The following is a 25,792-nucleotide window of genomic DNA, read 5'->3' as shown; positions in this document are numbered from 1 at the left end:
ATTCAGTCTATTTTAATTATCAGTGCCTTAAAACTTTTTAATAAATTAAAAAAGAAAAAATGATTTTTGATATTATGTAAAAATGCAGTCTCTACTGGGAGAAAACTTGACAAATTATAAAAGAAAATTAATGAAGATTTGATCATATTCACTATTACTAATGTTTAAATATAAATGAAGAATAAATTATATTAACTGACCCAGAGCTGCCCAATAGCCAAGACAAAAAGCTTCCTGAAGAATTATGGTCTTCATTATCTATAAAAAAAATAAATAAAATAGATTTTACAATAAAAAAAAAAAACAAATCTAATTAATATAAATTTATATATGTCAATGGAATGAGATGTAAACCCATCCCTTGTGTAGTTAAAGTTTATATACGAGGGTTGTCTGAAAAGTTTTAAACCTAGCATAGAAAGACATATTTTTTCTGTCAAATATAGTTTTATTTTTCAAAGAAGTTTCATTTCAAGTCAATAAACTTTTTCCAATGATGCTAAAACCTCTTTAACTCTTCCAAATACTAGTTGCCGTCTTTCTCCTCAAAATAGACATTTACGTATGTGACAACCTCCTAGTCCGATGAAAGTCTCTTTCCTCCAAGTGAAATTTTAAGGTTAGGAAACAAGAAAAAGTCGTTTGGGGCCAGATCTGGTGAATGCGATGAGTGGTCAACCAATTCAAAGTGCAATTCGTGAATTTTATGCATGGTGACTGTAGAAGTGTGAGCAGGTCCTGCTCACACCAGTGCTTGTCCTGATGGAAAAGCACTTTCTTCTTCAAATGTGATTGTTTTTTTGTCATTTCTGTCTTCAGCTTGTCAAGAAATGATGTGTAATACTGTCCCGTCATTGTTTTACCTTTCTGAATATAATTGAAAAACTAAATTCCATTACTACCCCAAAAAACAGTTGCCATCACCTTCCCAGATGATGAAAAAGGCGTCTTCGCCTTTTTCGAAGCAGGTTCACCCTTTGCAGTCCACTGTTTTTACTGTTGTTTCATCTCAAGAGTGTAATGGTGGATCAATGTTTCATCTACAGTTATGAATCTACACAAAAAATCTGACTTGTTTTGCTTAAACTGCTCCAGTAGGGCCTTGGAAATGTTGCATCAAACGCATTTTTGGTCCAAAGTGAGCAAACACGTCACCCAACACACGGATAGCTTATGCATATCCAATTCTTCAGTTAATATATGACAAACATGTTCTTTCGATATGCCCATAGCCTCTGTTATCTCTCTAACTTTAATTCGTTGGACGTCCAGCACCATTTGGTGAACTTTTTCAATGATATCGGTGGTGACTGAAGTTTTTGGCTGTCCTGAATGCTCATCATCAACCAAGCTGGTATGACCATATTTAAATTAAGCTGCCCATCTTTTCATGATGGTAAATGATGGGACAGAGTCCCCGTAAACAGCGTGTAAATTGTTTTAATTTGCATAGGTGTACTGCGTTTCAAATGCAAGTACTTAATCACGGCATGGTATTCAATTTTTTCTATTTTCACAAAAACACTCACAATGATTTGCTCAAACAATTATCAAACAACAATTAAGCATCCAAAATGACTGAAATTTTAGTGAGTACCTTTCAACGCATGCGCAAATACATTTCCTAACTTTTGTTTATAAGTGCTGCCATCTTCATGTTGAGGCTCAAAACTTTTCAGTCAACCCTCATATATATAAATGTTCAGCTAACATATATATGCTGTACACTTAGTACAAAAATCAGTATACCATTTATCTTTAAAACAAAGAGAAAATGAAATTATAAATCAAATCAAATGCGAGTATAAATAAAATTCTTATGACTGTTCTACTCTGATGGGCAGTTCAATCTGACAGAATTTTTAATTTAATAATAATAATATTAATACAGGATTTAATAAAAATAAATAAACCACTAATCTCTATGGTAGAATCTCTTTCTTTAATATACAAGGTTCAGATTCAAATCTTGAACAGATTAGGCAATTTTTACATGCTATTACAAATTTCATAAAAAATATTCAAATACAGAATAAGCCTTAAGAATAGGCCTTATGGTTCCTGTAATGAATTAACCATTAGCATAAAAAGATTGATAGTGGAGCAGTTGAGTTTCTGAAATGTTTGAGAAACTCAACTTTGAAGTACTGACTCATCCTCTGTATAGTTCTGATCTTGCCCATTCTGTCTACCACTTGTTTGGTCCATTCAAAGAGGCTCTAAGGGGCCGTCGATTTACAGTGAAACAGTGAAAGAAGCGGTGCATTCCTGGCTCGCAGCATAACCGAAAAGGTTGTGCTGCAAAAAAGGGCATCCTTTTTTGCAGCACCCCGAAAAGGGCATCAAGAAGCTTGTGCAAAGATGGACCAAGTGCGTTGAAATTCAAGGGGACTATGTTGAAAAATGATGTACTTGTAAGTTTCCTATTTGTATTGCAGTAAAATTTATAACTACATTGCGGATAGTTAATTGACTTACCCTTGTGTATATATATATATAGATGTGTGTATTAGGAACACTGATCGTAAAAAGCCATTTATATATAAAATTAAGAGTGTTTGTATTACATATACAAATTTAATATTATGTGAAATATAAACCACCAAAACAAAGTAATTAGATAAGTTAAACTTACTTTATTAATTTCCAATAATTTTTATAATTGCTGTGTTTTGATAGTTTATATTTCATTAATATTAAATTTTATTAACACAATGGTCAAAATATTACTAAATTATTCAAATATTCAAAAAAAAAAATAAATATATCTATAAACTGATGATGAACCCAAGAAATGACTTAGATTCAAAACAAACAACCCCAGTGTGGAATCAGAATCACCTACAGAAGAAGAAATCAAATTCATTACAAAAACAACAAAACACCAGGAAAAGACAGAATCATGGCAGAAATGCAAATATGTAGAAAAATACAGTTGTGAAGAAAATTCACCAGATCTGCAAGGAGATATGGAAGATAGAGCAGATATCAGATGACTGGAAATATGTGCTCATCCACCCACTGCACAAGATAGGAAATCAACAACTATAGAGGAATAATACTTCTCCCTGTAACCTACAAAATCCTATCCAAATCCCTCTACTACAAACAAGCTATCTAATAGACAAGACTATCTAATAGGAAAATATCAAGGAGGATTCAGAAGGGGCAGATCCTGTATTGAACAAATCTTCATCCAAGAAGTGGACTGACGAACAGAATAGTAATGAATTGTAGTGAAAAGATGAAAAAGGTCTGGGAAGCAAAGAACAAACAAGCTGAACATCATGCAATGAGTTCCCCATGGTCTAAAGATGGCCAAAATGAATATTTATAAATGAATGAATATATACGGTGCTGCCAGAAAGTTTATTAACAGGCCTACATCTCGTCAAATCTGCTTTTGTCCCTAAACTAACAGCATTTCAGTCACTGTTTTTACACGATGTTATTAGGCATCTGATTACAGGTATTCAGTAAAAGTTTCACTGCTCTATCTCTAATACAAAGGTCAATCAACTTTAAATGATAATTTTGCTATTCTATGCAGCAAGCAGTTCTGAGCTGGATGGTGGAGTAAGGGGTTAATGTTCGATATGTTACAGAAGAAAATCATCTTGATTAGCTCCTCTATTCTGTTTTGTTGTCAGTACAGCCATGAGTGAACAAGAGGTTCTGATGTTTTTTTGCACAATAATCATAAAGTTTTTAACTAACGAAGGCATTAAACCCGCAGAAATTTTAACTCATTTAAAAGTACAGTTTGGGGACATTACACTATTCCAGAACCTAGAGTATATATGGGTCAGACAATTTAAGGGCAGGCGAGAAAGTGCAGAAAACGAAAGTCATTATAGATGCCCAAGGTCAAGTCTCAAAGCTGACAACACCCCCGTGCTATTCAGAGAGCTTATTGAGAGTGATCACTGGATCACTGTTCACTGAAATTGCATTAGAAGTGGGTATCAGCTATGGATATGCTCAATCCACTATCACTGATCATCTTAGAAAAATTAGTGCTCGATGGGTTCTGAGGTTTTTGACTGAAAATCAAAAACAGTTCAGGTTGGAGATCTGTGAGAGACTTCTGAATTGATTTTGGCAAGAAGAGTACAATTTTTTGTACTCTGACGATCCATCAGAAACATGAGTTCTTGCAACCAAGAACATGGAGCTTATCAACTCCATGCTGAAGAGGATGAAGGATTGCTACAAAGCTAAGAGAGGCCCCATTTACTACTATACATTTTTTTTACTCAAGGAGAGTTTTACTCATTAATTTTCTCTACAATCAATGAATGGTGAATGCGGCTTACTATTGGCCAGCTCTACAGTCAACAAAAGCCTCTACCGAAACAAATTACAGGGTATACCCCTCAAAGATGTCATCATTCTCCATAACGATGCCAGGCGCTGTCATGGGAAATCCTCGACCACCCTCCCTACAGTACAGATTTATCCTCCTGTGACTATTTTTTGTTTGTTTTTTTTTTTTTTATTTTTTTTTAAGGGCGAAAAACGGTTGAACGTTATCATCGCCCGGAAAATAAATAAATAGATAAATAAATAAATAAATAAAAATAATTTTAGGTTTTTAGATAAAATTAAAACTTAAAACTACTATCACAGAAACAAAATCCGGAATGGGTGTAAAAGGCCCATTCTCGGATAACAAAAACACTAATATGTAACTTAAAACTCTGTTAAAAACTATCACATTAAAAATAAATAAAACTTAAAACTATGTTAAAAACTATCACATTAAAAATAAATAAAACTTAAAACTAAAAAAGGAGATAAAACTTAAAACTAATATCACAAAAATCTTATAACTAATATCACAGACGAATTTAAAAAACATACAAAAAAAACAAAAAAATCCGATAGGGAGTGTAAAAGGCTCCCTACTCGGATAACAAAAACAATACATAGGACAATACATACAATTACGAAAGAACACATACTTATTAAATTTTTTGCATTAACCCTATACTATGTAAAAATATAAACATCCGGTTTAAAACCTCCTTATCGTCACGCAAGATACCACGGATGTTACTAGGTAATTTAAATTTACGACGCAATGCCGCATAACATATGCAGTCCACGAGTATGTGGCGCACAGTCACGCGGCAGTTGCATCTTGCGCATAGAGGTGGTTGTCCTCTTGTAAACAGGTACTCGTGTGTGACTCTCGTGTGTCCTATCCGCAATCGACAGAGAACTACTTCCTCACGCCGGGGTTTTCTGTATGAGGAGTTCCATGGTAACACAGAATCTTTAATCTGACGGAGTTTATTATCAACAGTAGCTGTCCAATCACCTTGCCACCTTGTTCTTAATAATTGTTTTACATAGTTAATGAAATCAGAAGTAGCAACTCGGGTGGTGAAAGGAGGCTGGTTACATGCTTCTTTGGCAGCGGAATCTGCATGTTCATTACCTGGAATCCCTACGTGGCTAGGGACCCAGCAAAAACTTAATTCTGTGTTGCGATTATTCAACTCAGCGATTGCGTTGTAAATTTCAATGACGATAGGATGTTTGGAATAAAAGTTCTTTAAGGCTTGGAGAGCACTACACGAGTCACTGCAAATAAGAATTTTTCTATATTTAGGGTTAATGATGTTTAGAGCCTTATTTATAGCATATAGTTCAGCGGTAAACACACTCGTAATACTGGGGAGACCAAACATATAAGTTCTCTCATTGACAACAAAAGCACACCCAACCGTATCGTTTTGTTTCGATCCATCAGTGTATACAACCGCATCTGGTTTCGTCTTAGAGAGAACACACTGAAACATCTGCTGAAAGACGATAGATGGTGTTGATTCTTTATTACATGTAGTCAGGTCAAAATTAAAATTTATGAGGTTTATTCTCCATGGAGGATATGAGCAAGGGTACATAGGAAAGAATGACGGTGTGTCAACATTTATATGCTGCAGCAGACGCCAGGTACGGACACCTACAGGTGCAGTACGACGTGGATGATCCTCATACTTTCCTAGATTAGGATTTTTAAAGACTGACTCAAGAACCGGGTGATTTGGCTGTCCTCTGAGACGAGCAAAATAGGATAATAAGAGCTGGTCTCGTCTATCCCAAAGTGATGGTTCACCACAGTCTACAAGTAAGCTTGCGACAGGACTTGATCTAAACGCGCCTGTGGCAAGCCGAAGGAAAGCATGATGTACACTATCCAGCATTTTAAGCACGGTTTGACGAGCTGATGAGTAGGCCACACAACCGTAATCTAAACGGGAGCGAACAAAGGAATAGTAAAAACGTATCATACATGATCTATCGGCTCCCCAGTTGGTGTTAGTAAGGACTCGCATCATATCTAAAATTTTGGAACATTTTGTTTTCAATTCTTTTAAATGTTTGACCCAAGTAAGACGACTATCAAAAATTAAACCTAAAAACTTAACGTAATTAGAGATAGTAATAGTCTCACCGTTCAGAAAAATTTGCGGAATAGAAGGGTTTCGTAGCCGAGAAAAAACTACACATTTTGTTTTTTCGGATGAAAATGTGAAACCAGTAATCCTGGACCAAGCTTCAAGGTGATATATAGTGTTCTGCAGTAGTCTCTCTGCTGTAGGTGCCGAACGGCTTGCAATGTAGATAGCAAAGTCGTCAGCAAATAGAGAGCATGAGACAGGAGCCTGAACACATTTGGTAATATCATTTATGGCTACAGAAAATAAGGTGGCACTTAATACACTACCTTGGGGCACTCCATTCTCCAAGATGACACTATCTGAGAGCGAATCATCTACACGAACACGAGCCGTGCGGTGATTTAAGAATCCCCGGATAAAAGCAAGCATATTGCCCTTGATTCCCCATTTTTGGAGAGTGTTAAGAATACCACGTCGCCAGGCTGTGTCATACGCCTTTTTTATATCAAAGAAGATAGCGACGAGGTGTTGCCGATTGAGGAAAGCGTTTTGTATGGCTGTTTCTAGTGACACTAAATGGTCAATGGAAGATCGTCCTTGTCGAAAACCACACTGTTCTGGAGATAGAAAGCCATGTTTCTCCAAGTACCATGTAAGTCTGCGGTTTACCATTCTCTCCATTATTTTACACAAAACGCTTGTTAATGAAATAGGGCGATAGCTTGAGGGGTTCGTCTGGTCTTTACCAGGTTTTGGTACTGCTATAATAAATGCTTCTGACCACCCGGGTGGGAAGACTTGTTCGGAGAATAAACCGTTGAAAATATTCAAAAGTTGTTGTAGTGCCGAATTAGGAAGGTGTGAAAGCATGGAAAGGCGAATGTTGTCCGGTCCAGGGGAAGTGTCCCGTGAATTTTTAAGTGCATGTAACAATTCTTTAAATACGAATGGAGTGTTTAATTCACCAACCGAATCACCAATGTTTAACGACAACACCTCCATTTGTATCTTGTACCGTTGAAAATCGTAATTATATGATGAGGTGAGAGACACCGAGCGGAAAGATTTTGCTAGACTATTTGCCACTTCCGAGGATGATGAAAGGAGTTCTCCTTCATCGATAAGACCAAGAATAGATTGTTTCGGTGATCCGAAGATTGCACGAATTTTCTTCCATACAGTAGACGTGGAAGTAGTGCGCGAGATAGTGCTCACGTATTTCGTCCATGAATTCCTCTTAGCGTCCAAGAATACTCGACGGCACACCGCTCTAGCCCTGCGGTATAAATTTAGATGTTCTGTTGTGGGCCTACGATTAAATTTACGTAGTGCCTGCCGTCGATTCCTAATAGCAATTTTGCATTCATCGTTCCACCATGGAACGAAAGGACGTCTAGGATTACCCGATGTTTGTGGGATATATCTGTTGGCATTCTTAAGTATCATGGACGTAAAAGAAGAATATTGGTCGAGGATGTTCGCTCCATCGTCATACTGAGATTGGAATGCTTTACAGTATCCGTTCCAATCTGCCTTTTCAACAATCCATCTCCGTGGCATTCTTTTAATCTCGCAGTCTACACCGAAACTAATAATAATTGGTCTATGATCACTGCCGTGATAGTCATCACAAATCGACCAATTAAAATGAGGGAGTACATTCGGTGAGCATATGGAAAGATCAAGGTTAGATACAGCACCAGTTGATAAGGACATAAATGTGTGTGATCCATTATTCAGTAGACAAAGGTCAAAATCTTGTCTCAATCTGTTTATCATATTTCCTCGAGTGGAGCAGAAGGTTGAGCCCCAGGAAATATGATGGGCATTGAAGTCTCCTACTATTAACGATGGAGATGGTATTTGTGTAAGGAGATTTGAGACATCTAAAGCACTGAACACAGTGTTCGGTGAGAGATACAGATTGCAGATATGCAATTTGAAGGGAATAGTGACCTTTACTGCAATAGCAGGAATGACAGTGGTTAGTTGAATTCTTGTAGCTGACACCCCATTCTTCATGAAAATCGCTACTCCACCACTCTCCCTACTGTCTACTAGGCAGTCGTATCTCTCGCAGAAGTATCCTCTAAATGTAATTCGGTCATGTTGTAGGAGGTGAGTTTCCTGGAAACACATGATTAGTGGATCATGTGTGTGCGCCAGTACTCTAATATCTTCAATGCGGGACCGAATACCTCTAACATTCCACTGAATAATGTTCATAAGTGTAAAAAGCAAATAAAAAAATAAATTTCGGAAACTATATAAAAATTAGTTGTACGTGATTCGGTTTTTCTTTTTTGAATTTTTTATTTTAAAGAACTCCGATGCCCTAGGGTCGGGTGGTTCTTCAACCATATCCTCCAGTATATGAGGAGATGGTGGAGGAGATTTATTTGAATGGGATGCTGTAGTTGACATCCCAGAAGAGATAGTTACGTGGGTTCCCTTTATGGGGAGCTTATTAGGTGGCTTACTGCCAGCTGTGATAGTAGCTATTCGTGGCGGTACGATTTTGGGAATAGGAACTTTCGTGTGTATCATACTGTTTGATTCACTAGCTGCGACGGAGGACTTTTTATTCATTTTTGTCAGCTCTGAGATAGTGGCTGTAAGTGAAGCTACTTGATCAGATAGCATCTGAACAAGTTTTTTAAGCTCATTGCAGGATCCGCACTGCTGATTATTAGCATTTGTAGGAATTTGTTTAGTTGTAGCGGTGGCAAAAGATACGTCTGGTTTAACCAGGTTCCGTGAGTTGTTTATCTTTTTATATTCTCTACGTGCAGCCGGAAAAGATAGTTTTTGCTCCGTACAGATTTTGAGAATTGCCTTTTCTTCTTTAAAAGTTGGGCAATCTCGGGAGTGGGCTGTATGTGGACCACTGCAGTTTGCACATTTTTCACTTTCTTCGCAGTTAGTGTCGTTGTGACCTTCTTTACCACATCGAGCACAGATCTCAGTTTTCGTGCAAGATGTTGTAGTATGACCAAAACCTTGGCATCTGAAACATCGCCGTGGGTTGGGTATGAATGGTCGTACCCGAACCGAGAGGTAACCCACTTTGATCTTTTCTGGTGGAACAGGGAGACTGAATGTTAATATAAGAGACGGTGTCGGTTCTTCTGTTCCGTTCTGCCGTTTCATTATACGTTTCACCTCAACAACATCTTGGTGGCACAGCTCGTCAACTATTTCAGAGATATCTATATCCAGAAGGTCTCTACAAAAAATTACACCCCGGCTCGTATTTAGCGTTTTGTGGCATTCTGCGCTTATATTTATGCCACCCATATTACGGAGACGTAAGATAGATCGACTCTGCTCATCGTTGAATGTTTCAACCAGAATCGATCCGTCGCGTAATTTCCTGATATTCTTCGGGGAGCCACTTGCACCTGTTATGGTTTTGTTTATTAAAAACGGTGAGACCTTTTGAAGGGAGCCACCTTCCTGACTATTTTTGAGAACAACGAATCTAATATTTTTATATTTTGATTCTTTCTCTTTTGTAGGACTTTTATCCTCGTCAGACGAAGCTGATCGAGGTCTCTTCGCAAGACTTGAATTGGTGGTTTTTTCAGATGGGCCACCAACCATCATTGTGTTAATTGTTGGAACTGAAATTTTGGTCCCACGAGTACCGGCGAAAAATGGACCACTCCAGCAGAGCGCACGCGTACTGGAGTTAGAGCTAAATACAACTGGGTTCGCCCTGGTGCCCAGAGGACATCGTTCGGGACTCACTACGTAGAGCCATTCACCCATCGGCACGATTTGTTCCCACCTTGGGTTACGGTTGCGTTTCGTAAGATGTCGCAACACCACCGAGTGTAAATGTAAGAAATATCAGTGTAGGTTGTTGTTGTGTAATTGTGTATGTGTGTATGTTGTAATTTATGTAGTGTTCTTGGTGTAGTATATGTGTAAAATGTAAAGTGTTCCGCAGCTCATTGTATAGTGGGAAGAAAAGCTGCGGAGGCTAGGCCCGTGGGGATGCCAACCCCCAAAGTCTTAAAGAATAAGACTCCCCGTCGGGGTATTTTTTTTTTGTTTGTGCCCTTGCCAATCAGAAGTTATGGGATGAAAATGCCCAATTTTGCCATTAAATTTCCTGAAAAAAAATTTGTTTGAGAGGCAACCAAATAAGTAAGCATTTTTTGTCCCCAGGTTGTATTATTGTTATTTATGATCATTATGCACAAATTTGTAGTAAAATTTCATAGCTGTAGGACTAGCCATTTTCAAGAAAAAAAAAAAAAAAAAAAAAAAAAAAATTACTCAGAAAAACAGGGATTTTTTATCCTGTTTTAAAAATTAAAAAATATTCCATCTCCAAAAGTATGAGGGTGCATCAACAGTAATTTCGTTTTACAAATTTATTGATTAATAATAAACACAATTCATACCTTCATCATTTCTCTATATAGCTCCTGCATGATCTATACACTTTTGCCAATAATTTGGAAGCTTGAATATTCCTTGTTCATAAAAAGTTTTAGGACGAGTCGTCAGCCGATTGTGCACACGTCCCTTGATGTCTTCATTGTTTTCAAATCGTTCTCCTCTAAGCGATTCTTTCATTTTTTGTTTGTGCCCTTGAAAGAATCGCTTAGAGGAGAACGATTTGAAAACAATGAAGACATCAAGGGACGTGTGCACAATCGGCTGACGACTCGTCCTAAAACTTTTTATGAACAAGGAATATTCAAGCTTCCAAATTATTGGCAAAAGTGTATAGATCATGCAGGAGCTATATAGAGAAATGATGAAGGTATGAATTGTGTTTATTATTAATCAATAAATTTGTAAAACGAAATTACTGTTGATGCACCCTCATACTTTTGGAGATGGAATATTTTTTAATTTTTAAAACAGGATAAAAAATCCCTGTTTTTCTGAGTAATTTTTTTCTTGAAAATGGCTAGTCCTACAGCTATGAAATTTTACTACAAATTTGTGCATAATGATCATAAATAACAATAATACAACCTGGGGACAAAAAATGCTTACTTATTTGGTTGCCTCTCAAACAAATTTTTTTTCAGGAAATTTAATGGCAAAATTGGGCATTTTCATCCCATAACTTCTGATTGGCAAAACTTAGACCTGTTATGACTGCATAACTGTTTTCTCTGTGTCTTTGTTTGTGATGGATTGGCTGCATGCGCTTTCTCTTGTGACCTAGTAATGTCAGACTGTTGTTTATAACCTCACTACAATTTTTACTGTTTTGTGAAAGTAAATTCTGTGGAGATGAGGTGATCATCTGTGTTTGAAGATACCAAATGGCAAATTATCAGTAACTTATACAGATCAGTAGCATCTAAACTTAATTTGTCTAAAATGTGTGATGAGAACACAGTGAGACGTTTTAAGGAAGCAGGAACCATCACTGAAGCTCTGTGAAGTGGCAGAATGTGCAAAATCTTGCCTTGTCAGGATCAAAAGCTTTTAATTTTGAGTTATAAATACTAAAATGCAAGTTTTGAAGGAAGATGACAAAGACCTCAATATTTGTGTGTCTACTATTTTCATGGCTTCACGAAATAGGTATGAATTCTTTCTATATACTTCGCAAATCCTTGCTAAATGATCTGACAAAAAGTGATTCAAAATTAGTTCGAAGGCTTGACTTGGCTGGTTGAAGGAGGCTTGGAGGCAAGTTGTCTTCTCAGATGAAAGTCGATTTGAATTATTTCCTAGGCACAGAATCAGGGTTTGATGTACAAAGGCTGAAAAATCTTTGCCTGCTTGTATTGCTCCAACAGTTTAGGCCTGTGGCAAGGCCGTGATGATGTGGGTTTCCATTGCATCTGAGGGTCCAGGGAAGCTTTCTTTTGTTCTAGGGTCTTTTTTTCTTTCTTTTCCCTGTTTAGCCTCTGGTAACTACCGTTTAGATAATTCTTCAGAGGATGAATGAGGATGATATGTACGAGTGTAAATGAAGTGCAGTCTTGTACATTCTCAGTTCGACCATGCCTGAGATGTGTGGTTAATTGAAACCCAACCATCAAAGAATACTGGTATCCACGATCTAGTATTCAAATCCATGTAAAAATAACTGGCTTTACTAGGACTTGAATGCTGTAACTCTCGACTTCCAAATCAGCTGATTTAGGAAGATGCGCGTTAACCACTAGACCAACCCGGTGGGTTGTTCTAGGGTCTATGAATAGTGTAAAATACTGCCAAACAATGGAGGAAATCATGTTACTGTTGGTTAAAAAAATACTTGGTAAAAATGTTATTTATCAGCAGGACAACATCCTGTTCACACCTCTCATTACATCAAGAACTGTTTTTCTAAGAAAGATGTTAAGGTTCTTCGATGGCCAGCAAGGAGCCCCAAACTAAACCCCATCAAAAATATAAGGAACATGATGGCTCAATTTCTAGCCTAAGAATAAGACCGAGCTGAAGTTTATGTTGGCGCAGATTTGACAGAATGATACCAAAGAGGAGTGTCTGAAGCTTATCAACTCCATGCCGAAGAGGATGAAAGAATGCTGGAAGGCTAAGAGCCCCATTAACTACTGAACGATATATTGTATGTAGATTACATAATTTTCTTATTTTGTATCATTAAAATTACTTTCTTTCAAAAGTTTTTTTTTTCTTTTAGATATGTCCCTAAATATATAGTTTCCAATAAGAAATGAATGGGTAGAAATATAAAGAGTATGATTTTCAAAAACATTTAGCATTATTACTTTTTGGAAACTATTACAGAAATACAGAAAATGGTTCCATTTGTTTTCCTGAATGCATTCTACTATCCTTCAAAATCATACCTCTTTTCTTCCTGTAAATTTCTCTACACAATACATATTCCAAATTAAAGATAACTTTTGGTTCAATATAAGAATGAGTACAAAAAATAAATACTAACTTGTGTGGGGACTGGCAGGCTGTGAGGAGCTACTACTTGTAACATCATAAAGGTGCATCTGCTCATTATGTCTTTTAATTCTGTCTTGATGCAGTGACAAATCTTTCTGGTAGCCTGTATTATGAAGTTCTCCCAACCTACAAGAAAGAAACCCACAAAATTATAATTTAATAAAAATAAATACAATTTTCAAATCAAATAATTTATAGATGTCCATATTTAAAAAGGGAATATTTTACATAATACAATGTTATCAATATATAGTTAATATTTGTTATTAAGATAATTATACTTCAGTACAGAAATGCTGCAAAAAAGGAGTAAAATGTGAAGTCTTGTGTGAACAGAAACCATGTTTGTCCATCACTTTCATATAAACTAGGTCTTAGGTCTCTATCACAAATTAATTTATAAAGAAGTAAATCGCTACCAAATGGTAAGCTGACATCAAACGTTTTCAACGTGAGGTGAAGCAAAAAGAAAAATCATAGAAATTTTAAGCTTCAATCAATTTTCTTAAATAAACTGCAACAAAATTTTTTACAAAGTTTCAAAATTAAACAAGAAACATTTTTTACAATAAGGAATAGAGAAAAAATTATTTACTTACTTTTCATGAAGCCTATCAAGACGACCAGTTTCTGTATCAGATTGTGTGGTTTCCTGATCAGATGATGATAGATTATGCTCATTATCACTAGTTCTAGTAGTACAAGAACTACTGTCATTAATGTTAGGTATCTGTTCTCTAGCACCATTAACAGACATTTTACGTCTTAATTCTTCATTTAATCTTATAGCAGTTGATAACCTCAACTGTAGAGTGTCTCGCTCTTCTAACAACTAAAACCAAATAAATAAAAGGTAATTTCATGATTAAAAACATAATGAATTCTTCCTTTCAGTTAAAAGTATTTACCTTTTGTTATGTGTAAGGTGAATACATAATAAGGTATAAAAAGTATGTTAGACCACATTAATCTTCATCCACAAATCAAAAATGTAGTAAAATGAAATACTGTATTCCAAAACTACTTTTAAAGATTAAGCTAGAAAATAATCAGAAAATATCTGAAACAATAAAAACAGACAGATTGTAATTTTTTTAATATTTGTACATATATTTGAACATTTATCAAACACAAGAAAAAGCTGAATAAAGTTTTAAATATAAGTTAAAAACTTACCTATGTTCGACACATACTATCATCAAAATTTATATAACCGGAACTGCAAGTTATTTCACTTAACAATTTTATTTCTAAATAAATTTTAAATAGAGCAAATATTACAAAGAGGAAAGAGAAATGGGTTCTACAGGTCAAAATATAGAACAATTCTTGAATGAACATTTCCAAAAACTTTTTTCCAGTTATGTCTAGTAGGAGATTTTTCTTACTAGCAATGTAATTAATATTAATGAATTTTAGTGGTAGCTCATTAAAAGGCAAATTTTATGATTTTAAGTAAAATCTGACTTTGAAGAAATAAAAAAAAAAACAAATAATTGAATCTCCATCATTACTTAAAAATTTTTTTTATGAGATTAATTAAACAATTGTCAAAACACTTTTTCTGTGTTTGTATTTGGAACAAATAAACTTTTTGGTAAAAAAATCTTCATAATTTTTTCTTTCTTTTGCCACAAACCGCACAGCTGTAACTGTAATAGGTTTTTTGTAATAAAATTTTGTAATCATGGAAAGACTTCATGGACATCCTGTATAACTACTGCAGTGACAACCCGAAACAAATTTTATTGTGTTTTTAAAAACTTCAAAACATTTTCAGTTGTCTTGGTGACCATACTCAGTGACTTTGTTGTTCTCACACTAACATCAACTGATGTTACTGCTAGTAGCAGTTTGAATTATACAAAAAGTTATGTTAAGTTTGAATTGCGTCTATTCATTTAGTACATTTTTGTTGTATTTATAAATTTCATAATGTTCAAGCTGTGGTAAAATATGGGTTTTTTTAAACAGAATATCAAGGTTGTTGTCAGTATCGGTGGATATGTGTCTGTAAGTGGTTGGTTAAGGTAAACTATGTCGCTGTGGAGGGCTTTTAATGTTCATTGTATGTTTGAAAATATGTCCCTTTCAATTAATGCAGGACATTGTGCAGTCAGAAGTTCTGTTTATATATACCAGGGGCATGTTTGTTTAGTGACTGTGTTGAAGACTACATTGTATTTAGTTTTTAAATTTGTGAGCTATTTTCTCTGAGTTTTGTCTATTTACATTAATTTGTTGGTTTTTGTGTTTTTATTTTTATTTTTCATTTATTTTATGTAGGAGCGTGCTGTTTTGTGTTTATGTAGGACTGTTAGCTAAGTATTTAAATAGTTGAGTTCTTCTATGTGGTCTTCAAATGACAAGGGTGAGTTGAGTAGTCTACGGGTCATACTTTTAGGAGCGACAATTTATGCGAGGTCAGATGGTTTGATGTGTTGTGAATGAGTGTCTATTGTTGTTGACTTTATACGCATTCTGAAAGTGTGCTTTGTTGATTGCTGTTTGTGATGGTGAAGACAAGAAAATTTATTTGTTTGTGTTCATATTATTTCGCTGTAAAGTTTAATTTAAGGTGTTTTTTGTTTATGTATATTATTAATAGTGGTTCACACTGACTTGTGTTACCTTAGTACAATAAAATTGTATCAATATGCAGAGTGATTCAGGAGGAAAGGGAAATCATTTGACAAATGATTTTACAGTTTGAAATAAATAAAAACATTCATCAAACATGTCCAAAAACTCTGTTATCAAATTACAGCTAGCAGAAAATTTCACCCTGATTTCAATTTCCCCAGTGAGATGAGGACTTTGAAATTTTTTAAGGCTTCATGGTTTATTTTGTGTTTTGATTTCAAAAATTGAATAAAACAGATTCCAGAACTACATCTCTTGTAGTTTTCACGATATACAATATAAAACAGAAAAATTTGATGGAAAACAATTTTTTTTTTTAAATTTGAAGTATAATTTTGTTAAATGACTAATAAATGCATAAATTTTATTATCAAAACTTATAGAGAATTCAATTCTGGGAAAATTTATATAATAAAGTCTATGTAAAAAATAACTTTATGATTAAAAACAAAACAGAACAAAAGTTAACAGAAAAATGTTACAAATTTGTAAAAAATAAAATCAGCTGTTTTTAGTACAATAAATTTGGACCTTTGTGAAATTAGGGTGGCAACACTAACTGTATAATAATCTGAATACTACTGTGTTATTAATAAGTGTTAGGCGGTTTAGCTGTTAAGATATAATTTTGATTGTGTTTAATTATTTTTAAGAATCAATTTATGTAGTGTTTTGTGTTGTAGTCTAAACTTTACCTAAATTTTTCCAATTGAATCTGAATTTAAAAAAAATGAAATTCCATTTTGAATTCCTTATTTTGAAAAACGCTGCATCTTCATTCCTGCAGAATGAGCCGAAATGATTTTCGTGTATGGCTTTTGCGATGGAAGAATACTGATGTAGGTAACCTGGACAAGTAGTTCCATACTGTTAAGTATTTTGTAGAATTTTTAATAATTTTCATGAGAATGGTACACTTTCCAGTGCTCATGTTCATCTGAATGTCAACTGATACACGGTGATGAGATGGAAAACATTCTTCAGGTGAAATAAGCTTAGTCCTATAATAAGCATGTGATGAATTTCTATGTGACCCAATATTCCATAAGTACAGCATGGAGGATATTACATACTATGTACTGCACTCTTACAAGTTCAAAAAGTTCAACACCTCCAGCTTGATGATGATGATGATGACAAACAACTGCATTTTTGTCAATGGGTTAATAATAATTACCACTTAATTCCATTCATACTATTTTGGACAAAGCTAATTCTACCCATAATGGCATAAACAACACTCAGAATTCACATCGGTGGTCTGAGGACAACCCACATGTTGTAATTAAATCAAATCTCCTGTAACAATTTTTGATGAGTATTTGGTTTGGCATGATCGACAATCAACTAATAAATAGGCCCTTTCATATTAGAAGGGCGAGTCAAAAATCCACACTTTCTTAACCTTCAACCTTCAAGGGTTGTCAACCCTTCAACCTTTCTTTCTTAACCTTCAAGGTTGTCATTCTGCCATCTGCAAATACATGCTCAGAATCAGTTCCCAAATTATTTTCCTTTCTTCCTAAATCTTCCTGTGTAATAAATTAACACTGATGTGAGAACAGTATCACCAGTCACTGAGGATAGTTACAAAGACAACCGAAAACATTTTGTTGTCTTTTTAAAAAGTCTTGTAATAAAATTTGGTTGTTTGTTATAAGTTTATACTTTTAGATTATATTATCTTTAACGTCAAGGGCAAAACACAGAAACAATTTATTACTAACCTAAAAAACTTTACAACAAACTGTCCTTTTAATGTGTCACAAATAACAATACCAGACTGAATCTTTTGTATACATATTTTTTTGATACCATTCCAATATTCAAATTAAGAGAAAGCAGATTTTTGTTGCTAACAGTTTTTGTAATAGTAATTGCCAAGCTGAAATGAGTGAATATGAATGATTTCCAAGCAGAAAAGTTCTTAACCACAAAATGCTTTCTACAATCTATCATACTTTACAATCAAAGGGATCATTTTCAATGGCTGCTTGTTCTATTTAAAGGTCTGCAAAATAACCTACGGCTGAAAGAAAATAACATTCAAATACAATAGAGCAGTCCTGAACTCAGTACTACAAAACTTTCATCTCAAACAGGAGAACCACAAACTAGAATATGACAAATGCTAAATACATATACAAAGAATTTTTTCCTTTATATTTGTAAACTAGCCAACACTGATAAACAGGTTACTTAGATTTTTGCTAGTGGATCTAGTACAATCAAAATATGAGTTTTATTCAGTTATGAATCTATTTTAAGAGAAATGAAATAAATAATTTAAGGAATAGTGCGCAATAGGCATCTACTGAAAATTCATATAACATAATTCAACAATCAAATTTCAAAATTAGTTTTCTGGAAATGTATGATGTGGTCATTATTGGGGTCTAATTAGCCAGTCCATTTACCTAGCAATATTATTAAATGGGAAACAAATAAGTAAAACTAAAAAAAAAAAATAGTTGCAATCTTGTTAGAAATTAATTATTTGAAGGTCTATAAATGGTTTGCAATATCATACTGCAAAGCACGATGCAACTCATGATTTTTTTAAAGTTAAACAACAGTTACAACCTGAATTATCTGAACAAATGAATAGAATGTAATCTGTTCAGATAAGTTAACAAGTTTTCAACAAAATTTAATTTTTAAAAAATGCTTACATTTTTTTACATAAATTTTTTTCAAAACTAATTCATTTTGATTTTACAGTTAAGATTTGAGGGTTTATTCGTAATTTAACAAAGTTTATTTACCTCAAAAACAAAAATAAAAGAAGTGTTTCTGAGCTATCTGAGTTTTATAAAAGAAACTCCTTTAAGATTATAATGGAGACAGCTTTGGCACTATTTAATTTCTTCCAAACTTAATTACACTAAAAATTACAAAAACTGCCTTGTAATTAGTGTCCGCAAGAAAACAGAATGGTATTAATTTACATTTGGAATAGAAATTTAGGAAAACTCTACCTAACCTAAAAACAAAACATTTCTGAACCTAAACTTAAATGATTTTTGTCTGGAGAATTCATTTATGTGCTTCCATTACGCATGGGAAACAGGGATATTATAAATAAAATAACAAACATACAATTCATAATTAATCATTTGAAAACAAGAGTAAGGCTCTAAACCTGAATTTATAATTTTTATGATCTGAAAAATTAAACAGAAAAATTTATACAAAAACCCAAATGGACATACAAAAAGTAAATTTACCATTGGGAATGGAAACTATCACGTTCCACATCTATGCTTACCCCATTGCAGCCACATCTATAAGGCATTATGATAATTAGAATTAAAGACATAATTATTGTTTCCTGCTCCTACATTAGACAAGTTCAGTTTATGAATTAAAAACAAAACTACTAAAAAATTAAAGAGAATAAACAGATATAGTTGATCTTAAGTATACATTATGAATATTTCAAACATCTCACAACATATAATACACATACATATCTCCACTCTTAATGGTGGAAACCGTGGTTTCCCACCCACTAATGGTGGGAATGGCACAGTATTCCCAAATATCATACCATTATTCTATTTCATTTAAAATCCAAATAATACTATAATCTTATCACCAACAAAAAAGCTTGTACAGCAGGCCAAGATAGAAGACATTACATTGCTGGGGATCAAAAACAAATATTCCTCAACAGATAATATCATTAACATTAAAACTTTCTTAACCTCTATATCTTAAAATAGCTGAATTTTTCAATTCAATTCTCACCTGCATCAATTCCAAAGTGAGTTCTTCACAGCGAAGATCTCTCAAATGAACAGTATATAGAGCTTCATCTAATCTCAATTTTAATCCATTAACTTCTTCAAAATTCAATCTATTTTCTTCAGCTTTAATTAGCCGTTCTTCAGATTCACCTAAAGTTTGCATTAGCCTTTCTATCTCAATATCTCGTCTCCTTATTGTTTCTTTATACCTTTTTATTTGTTCTTCCATTATATTAATATCAGTTACATTACGAGTGGAATCAATGCTTGTTTGTGCTGTTGGCATCTCTAACCCTAATTGCTGTTGTTTCTCTAATCTCTGAAACTCTCCAGGATCCTCAACAATAGCATCAGTAACGGGATCTGATAATGTACTAATTTTTGCTTCATTTAGCTCACTGATCTTTATATTTGCTTCTTCTAACTGTTTCGCTTTTTCATCTAAACATTTAAAATATGCATAACAATCCTGTTCTAATTCCAGTTTAATTTCAGATTCACCTTTCAGTTTTTGTAAACATTCATCATACTGAATTTTTAAGTTTTCTAATTTTGTTTCGGCATCATTTAACTTTGATACACAACCTTCCTTGACTTCAGACAACTCTTTACATTTCTCTTTTAATTTTTTACATTCTTCATGTAATTCAGCTAATTCATGTTGCAGTAATTCATTTTTTTTTTTATAATTTTCAATAATTTCCTTCAAAGCCAATTCAGTGTTCGTTAAATTTGTAATTTCTTCTTTAGCACTTACCAACTGTTTTTCTTTGGAAGATAGTTCACACATTAAATGCGCAATTTCTTCATCTTTCAATATTAAATTATCTTTATATTTCTTTTCAGCTTCATTTAACAGTTCTTCATATACTTCTAATCTATCATCATTGGCAGATGACTGTTCCAATTTTAAATCTTCATATTTTTTTGACCAAACTTCTTGTAAATTTTCTCTTTGTAATTTGACGCTATCAAGAGACTGATTTGAAATTTCCAGTTCAGTTTCTTTTTCTTGTAATAATCTAGTTAATGTTGCAACTTGTTTCTTTAATTCACTAATACTAGCATTAATATTTTCACTTTTTGTTTCATCAGATAATTCATTATTAGCATTATCCCAGCCTTTAAATTGTAGTAGATCAGATTTATCTGTTTCAACATTTTCTTTAGGTGAAATGAAAGGATCCACTGCAGGACCATCTCCGGCAAAACCACGGAAAAGTTCAGTGACATTAGACGGTTCATGAACTGCTTCTTTCAGGACTATTTTAGAACTTTCCACATCTTTCAATTTTTTACTAAGAATGTCTTTTTCTTTTATAATTTCTTGTAATTCATAGTTCACCTTATTAAATTCCATTAATAAATTATTACATTTTTTTTCCATTCCTTCTTTAATTGCATGATTCTGATCTTCTAAACTTACAACATAAGTCTTAAGTGAATCTTCTGATTGTTTTAAAGTTGACAAAGAATCCTCAAGTACTTGGTTTTTACTTTTCAGCTCTTCTAATTTATTTTTAAGATCATGCAATTTTTTCTCATTGATTTTAGAAGCACACCGAAGCTGTTCATTTTCATCCATTAGTTGCAAATATTCTTGTTTTTCAGCATCTGACTGTGAAGATTGAGAAGTTTCAATTTTACTTTTCAAATCATTATTTTCAAGCCCGAGTTCGCTCATTTTCAGATTAAGTAAATTAACTGTATCTTTTAGTTCTTTATTAACTGTGATCAACTCATTTTTCTCACTTGATAATTGTTCAAAATTCCTTAATAAAGAATTGTAATCACTATCTTTTATTTTTCGTTCAAAATTAGTATCCTCCTTGAACAAAGTAAACATTGGATTTTGATTCTGTCCCTGTATAGCAATCTGTGGTTCATTTCCTCTGTTTTGGTCCTTCATTTCCCCAACAATTTTAATTAAATTTTCATTTTCTGCAGCGAGGCTGTTTACTTTTTCTTCCATTTCTGTACAATTTGAAGTAAGCTTTTCATTATCTTCCATCAATTCTTCAATTTTCCACTCAAAGCCTAAAATTTGTTGTTTTAAATCAGAATTCTGTTTTTGAAAAATAGATAATTCAATATCTTGCCTTTCCTTCATATCTACTAAACGTTCATTGCCATTTGTTAATGTATCAATTTTTCGTAAGAAATTTTCTTTTTCAGCTTTCCACATTTTATTTTCATTTAATGCTTCTTGAAGACTTTTTTCGAGTTTTTGAATTTGGGCACGTAATTCTTCTTGCATTGCAAAATCTAGATCTTCAAATCCAACACTTTTTTCTCGAGTTCCTCTTTCTAAATCTTCACTCTTAGCTTTCAGTTCTTTAGCTTTTTTCATTAGTTTACTGCAACGTACTTGTGACCCTTTCAATTCTTCAGTTAGTCGTACATTTTCTGCAATAGCTTCACTAAGTTTCTGTTCTAACTGTAATATTTTAATTTCAACCTGTTGAGAGGAAGTTTCTTGTTTCAATCCAACAGTCTGTAAAACAGTAGCAGTTTCTTGCTCCATTAGGACTTCATCGCTACCCCAACCCCAACCATCTTCTTCATCTTTGGTTTTAATACAACCAGTAACATTGAATCCAGTAGTTTCCAAGTTTGATATGATTTCTGCTTCAATCTGTTGAGTACTGTTTTCAAATTTATTAATAATAGCCTGTAATCTTTCATTTTCATGTTGAGCAAAACTTAAGTTAGATTTCAGTTGTTCAATATCTACATTTTCATTTTCTTGACTGACTGAAGAATGTATTATATTATCAAATGGATTTAAATCATTTGCTTCAGATTTTACTTCAGTAAACTTAAATAATGGTCGACTTGTTTCATTTTTCTCAACTTTTGCCATCAAATCAACCTTATTTTCCGCTTCTGTAACAACACTATCTATTTCTTTTTTAGCATTCTCACGCAATAATTCAACCTGCAGTGTTTTAATTAGTTCTCTTTCTTTTTCTAGCTCTCTATTATATTCATCCCGAACTCTATCCAATTCATTTTTCAAGTACAAGCTCTTCTCCTGGTCAAGCCTTAGTGCCATTAACTCTTCTTTAGATGAAGCTAATTCAATCCCAACTTTATTTAGCTCACATTTTAAAGGTTCTGTATTTGATTCAATTGTTTGTAAACTCCCTTGTAACTTCTTTATGAATTCATCTTGTTCATTTATTTTCCCTAAATAAGCTTCCTCCTTTTGTTTGAATTCTGCATGCAGTCTCTCAACTAAGAGCCGCTGTTCTGTCATTATACTTTCAACTTCTTTACTTTTACTTTCCGATAATGCGCCAAGTTTTTCTTCTTTTTCAGCAGTCTCAGTTTTCAATTTTGAATACAACTCTTCATAATGATTTCTTTCACTATCCAAAAATTCATATCTCATTTCAAAATTTGATTTTTGTTTATAGATTTCTTCTTTTAACAATTTATTTTCTCCATTAACAATTTCAAGCTCCCTAAAAAGTTGTTTTCGTTCATGTTCTACAGTATTACATTTTTCAATCAAATTTTTCAATTCTATATCAGTGCTCTCTGCAGTTACCTTTTCTCTTTCTTTTAACTCTACAATAGTTTTTTCACTATCTAATTTTATTTGTTTTATTTCATTATGTAATCTTTCTATTTCTTCAAGAGCATGATTATGAGCATCTTGAATATTGTAAAGATTTATCACTTCATTACGTAAATTTGCAACATAATTTTTCATATCAACAGCTTCTCTCTCAAGCTGTTCATTCTGTCTACTCAATTCAGCAACCATTTGTTTTAAATCCTCATTTTCAGCTGTTTTATGCACAAGATTATTTTGTAAAACTTGTTCCTTTTCTTGCAAAGCAGTTAAACTCATTTCAACATCATTCTTATATTTTTCTAACTGTACATTAGTTTCTTCAGCTTTTTTCAAGCGATCACCAAGTACTTCAGCTCTCTCTCTTAGACTCTGACTCATTTCATTTGTATTGGATTCAATAGACCGCATTCGTTCTTGTGCTTTACTCAACTCAGATTCTATACTTTCAATATAACCTTCTTTCTCTTGTAATTTAGCCCAAGCTTGTTCATACTTTGATGCGACATCTGTAAGCTGTTCTTGAAGATTTTGAATTTCTTTTCTACTTTCTGTTACTTGTACTTCTAGTATTTTAAGAATTTCTTCATTCTTAGAAAATTCATTTTCTTGTATCTTTTCAAACTGAATAATTATACTCTCTTTTTCCCCTCTAAGAGCAATAACATCACTTTCCAACTGATGAATAATGTTTTGTTGTTCAATAATCTGAGTATTCAAATTATCTTTTTCTACAAGTAAAGTTTCTAACTTAATTGATATGGCTGCCTGATCTTGTTCATTAACTTTAGTAACAGGTAATGACTGTAATTCATGTAACTGACAATTTAGTTGTGAAATTTCAGATATATTATTATTTTCTTTTTTTACTAATTCTTGTATTGAATTTTCCTTTTCTTCTAAAATTTTCTTCATTTCTTCAATTCTTGCTTCAAGATCTTTACAAGCTTTTGTTTTCAGTTTAACACTAGCAGCTAATTTTTTCATTTTTTGAGTCTGTTCATTGGGCACACTTGACTGATTATCTTTCAATTCTTTGATTTGTTTCTGTAACTCCAATTCTTTTAAATGAGCATCAGCAATTTCTTTTTCAAGTTCGGCTATTTTTTCCTGACTTGAAATTGTTACAGATTCTAGCTCACTAGAAACTCTAAGAACATCTTCACATTTAAGTTTATGAAACTTTTTATACTCTGCTAACTTGCGTGTTCTTTTTTCTAATTCTTCACTAATATCAGTTATTGCTTTATCTTTCAACATTATTTGTTTATTTAATTCATCAAATTGTTGTCCAGTAGAATTTAAATTATCTAACGCAAATGATAACTTGTGTAATTCACACGTGGTAGCAGACAATTCTTCCTTCAGTTTGTTAATTTCAATATCCTTTTCATTAACAGATGGTGTTACAAACGCTGACTCTTGCTTTGAACAAGCAGTAATTTCAAAATTGGTATGATCTTGTGATGAGCACTGACTCACAATTATCTGCAAATGTGATACAGTTTTACGAAGTTTATCACACTCGATCACAACCTGTTCATTTTGTTTTTCTGCCATCTCCACTCTGTTTTCTAAGTATTTATAAGAATTATTTACTTCATTATACCTTAATTCCATATCTAAATACTTTCTTTTCCACTCTTCAATGTCTGAATTCCAATCATTAACATCATTAACAGCGCTACCACCGGTTAGTGACATTTCATTTTGTCTAGTTAACAATTTAGTTTCTAATTCTTTAATTATTTCTACTTGTTCAGTCAGCTTTTGTTTCATGTTATCAATAATAATCTGATTTTCAGAATCAGTGGTTATTTTTTCTTTAATTGCTGCATCAAGTTTTTCTTCTACTTCTATAGCTCTCATTTCAGCTGAAACTTTTAATTGCTCAGTTTCAGTTAGTAGCTGCTGGAGATGATTGATAACTGACTCTTTTTCAGATAGCAGACAGTTGTGCTCTTGAATAGCTGGGAAAAAAATATGAATTAATAAAATTTACTGACTGTAGATAAATTCTATATAATTACTAAAATAATTATCCTAATACCTGCTAAGACCCAGTTCAGTATATTAGTGATTGCATCCTTGTGACTAGCTGTCTGAAATTACTTGCAACCTCTAGTAGCACCAACCTGACAAATATATTATATCAATTTTCTCAAAATTAAATTTTCTACAGGTTTTGATATGCAGTTATTAGTCATTTAACAAACTTTTTCTACTTCAAACCTAAAAAAAAAACATTTTTTTTGTCACCTAATTTTTCTGTTTTACATTGGATATTATGAAAACTACAGGAGATACAGTTCTGGGACCTGTGTAATTCAAAAAACATAAGAAACATCCAATTTAACCCTCATATAATGCCTTAAATATTTCAGTATGACCTACTTTCATTGGGGTAACAGAAATCTGGGTGAAATCTTTTACCAACCGTTAACTTAATGTGTTTTTGGACAAATGTTTTTATAAACTTTTTTCCTTATTTCAAAAACTAGCAT

The 25,792-nt window shown here is 33.3% G+C and overlaps 1 protein-coding gene across 2 annotated transcripts in view; it reads right to left on the bottom strand.

Moving 5' to 3' along the window:
• LOC142318877 (uncharacterized) overlaps nucleotides 1-25,792 on the bottom strand; it is a 93,733-nt gene that overhangs the window by 7,663 nt on the left and 60,278 nt on the right. For both annotated transcript variants that reach the window (XM_075355465.1, XM_075355466.1), the window contains exons 9-12: nucleotides 19,710-25,258; nucleotides 13,916-14,148; nucleotides 13,306-13,442; nucleotides 201-258 (exon numbers count right to left, since the gene is read on the bottom strand). In XM_075355465.1, coding sequence (XP_075211580.1) covers nucleotides 201-258; nucleotides 13,306-13,442; nucleotides 13,916-14,148; nucleotides 19,710-25,258 — 5,977 coding nt within the window. The remainder of the gene's footprint in view (nucleotides 1-200; nucleotides 259-13,305; nucleotides 13,443-13,915; nucleotides 14,149-19,709; nucleotides 25,259-25,792) is intronic.

Source organism: Lycorma delicatula, chromosome 2 (genome assembly GCF_047948215.1).
Source record: "Lycorma delicatula isolate Av1 chromosome 2, ASM4794821v1, whole genome shotgun sequence".
Lineage (NCBI taxonomy): Eukaryota > Metazoa > Arthropoda > Insecta > Hemiptera > Fulgoridae > Lycorma > Lycorma delicatula.
The sequence above is the reverse complement of the archived record's forward strand: the minus strand, read 5'-3'. Positions and strand labels throughout refer to the sequence as shown.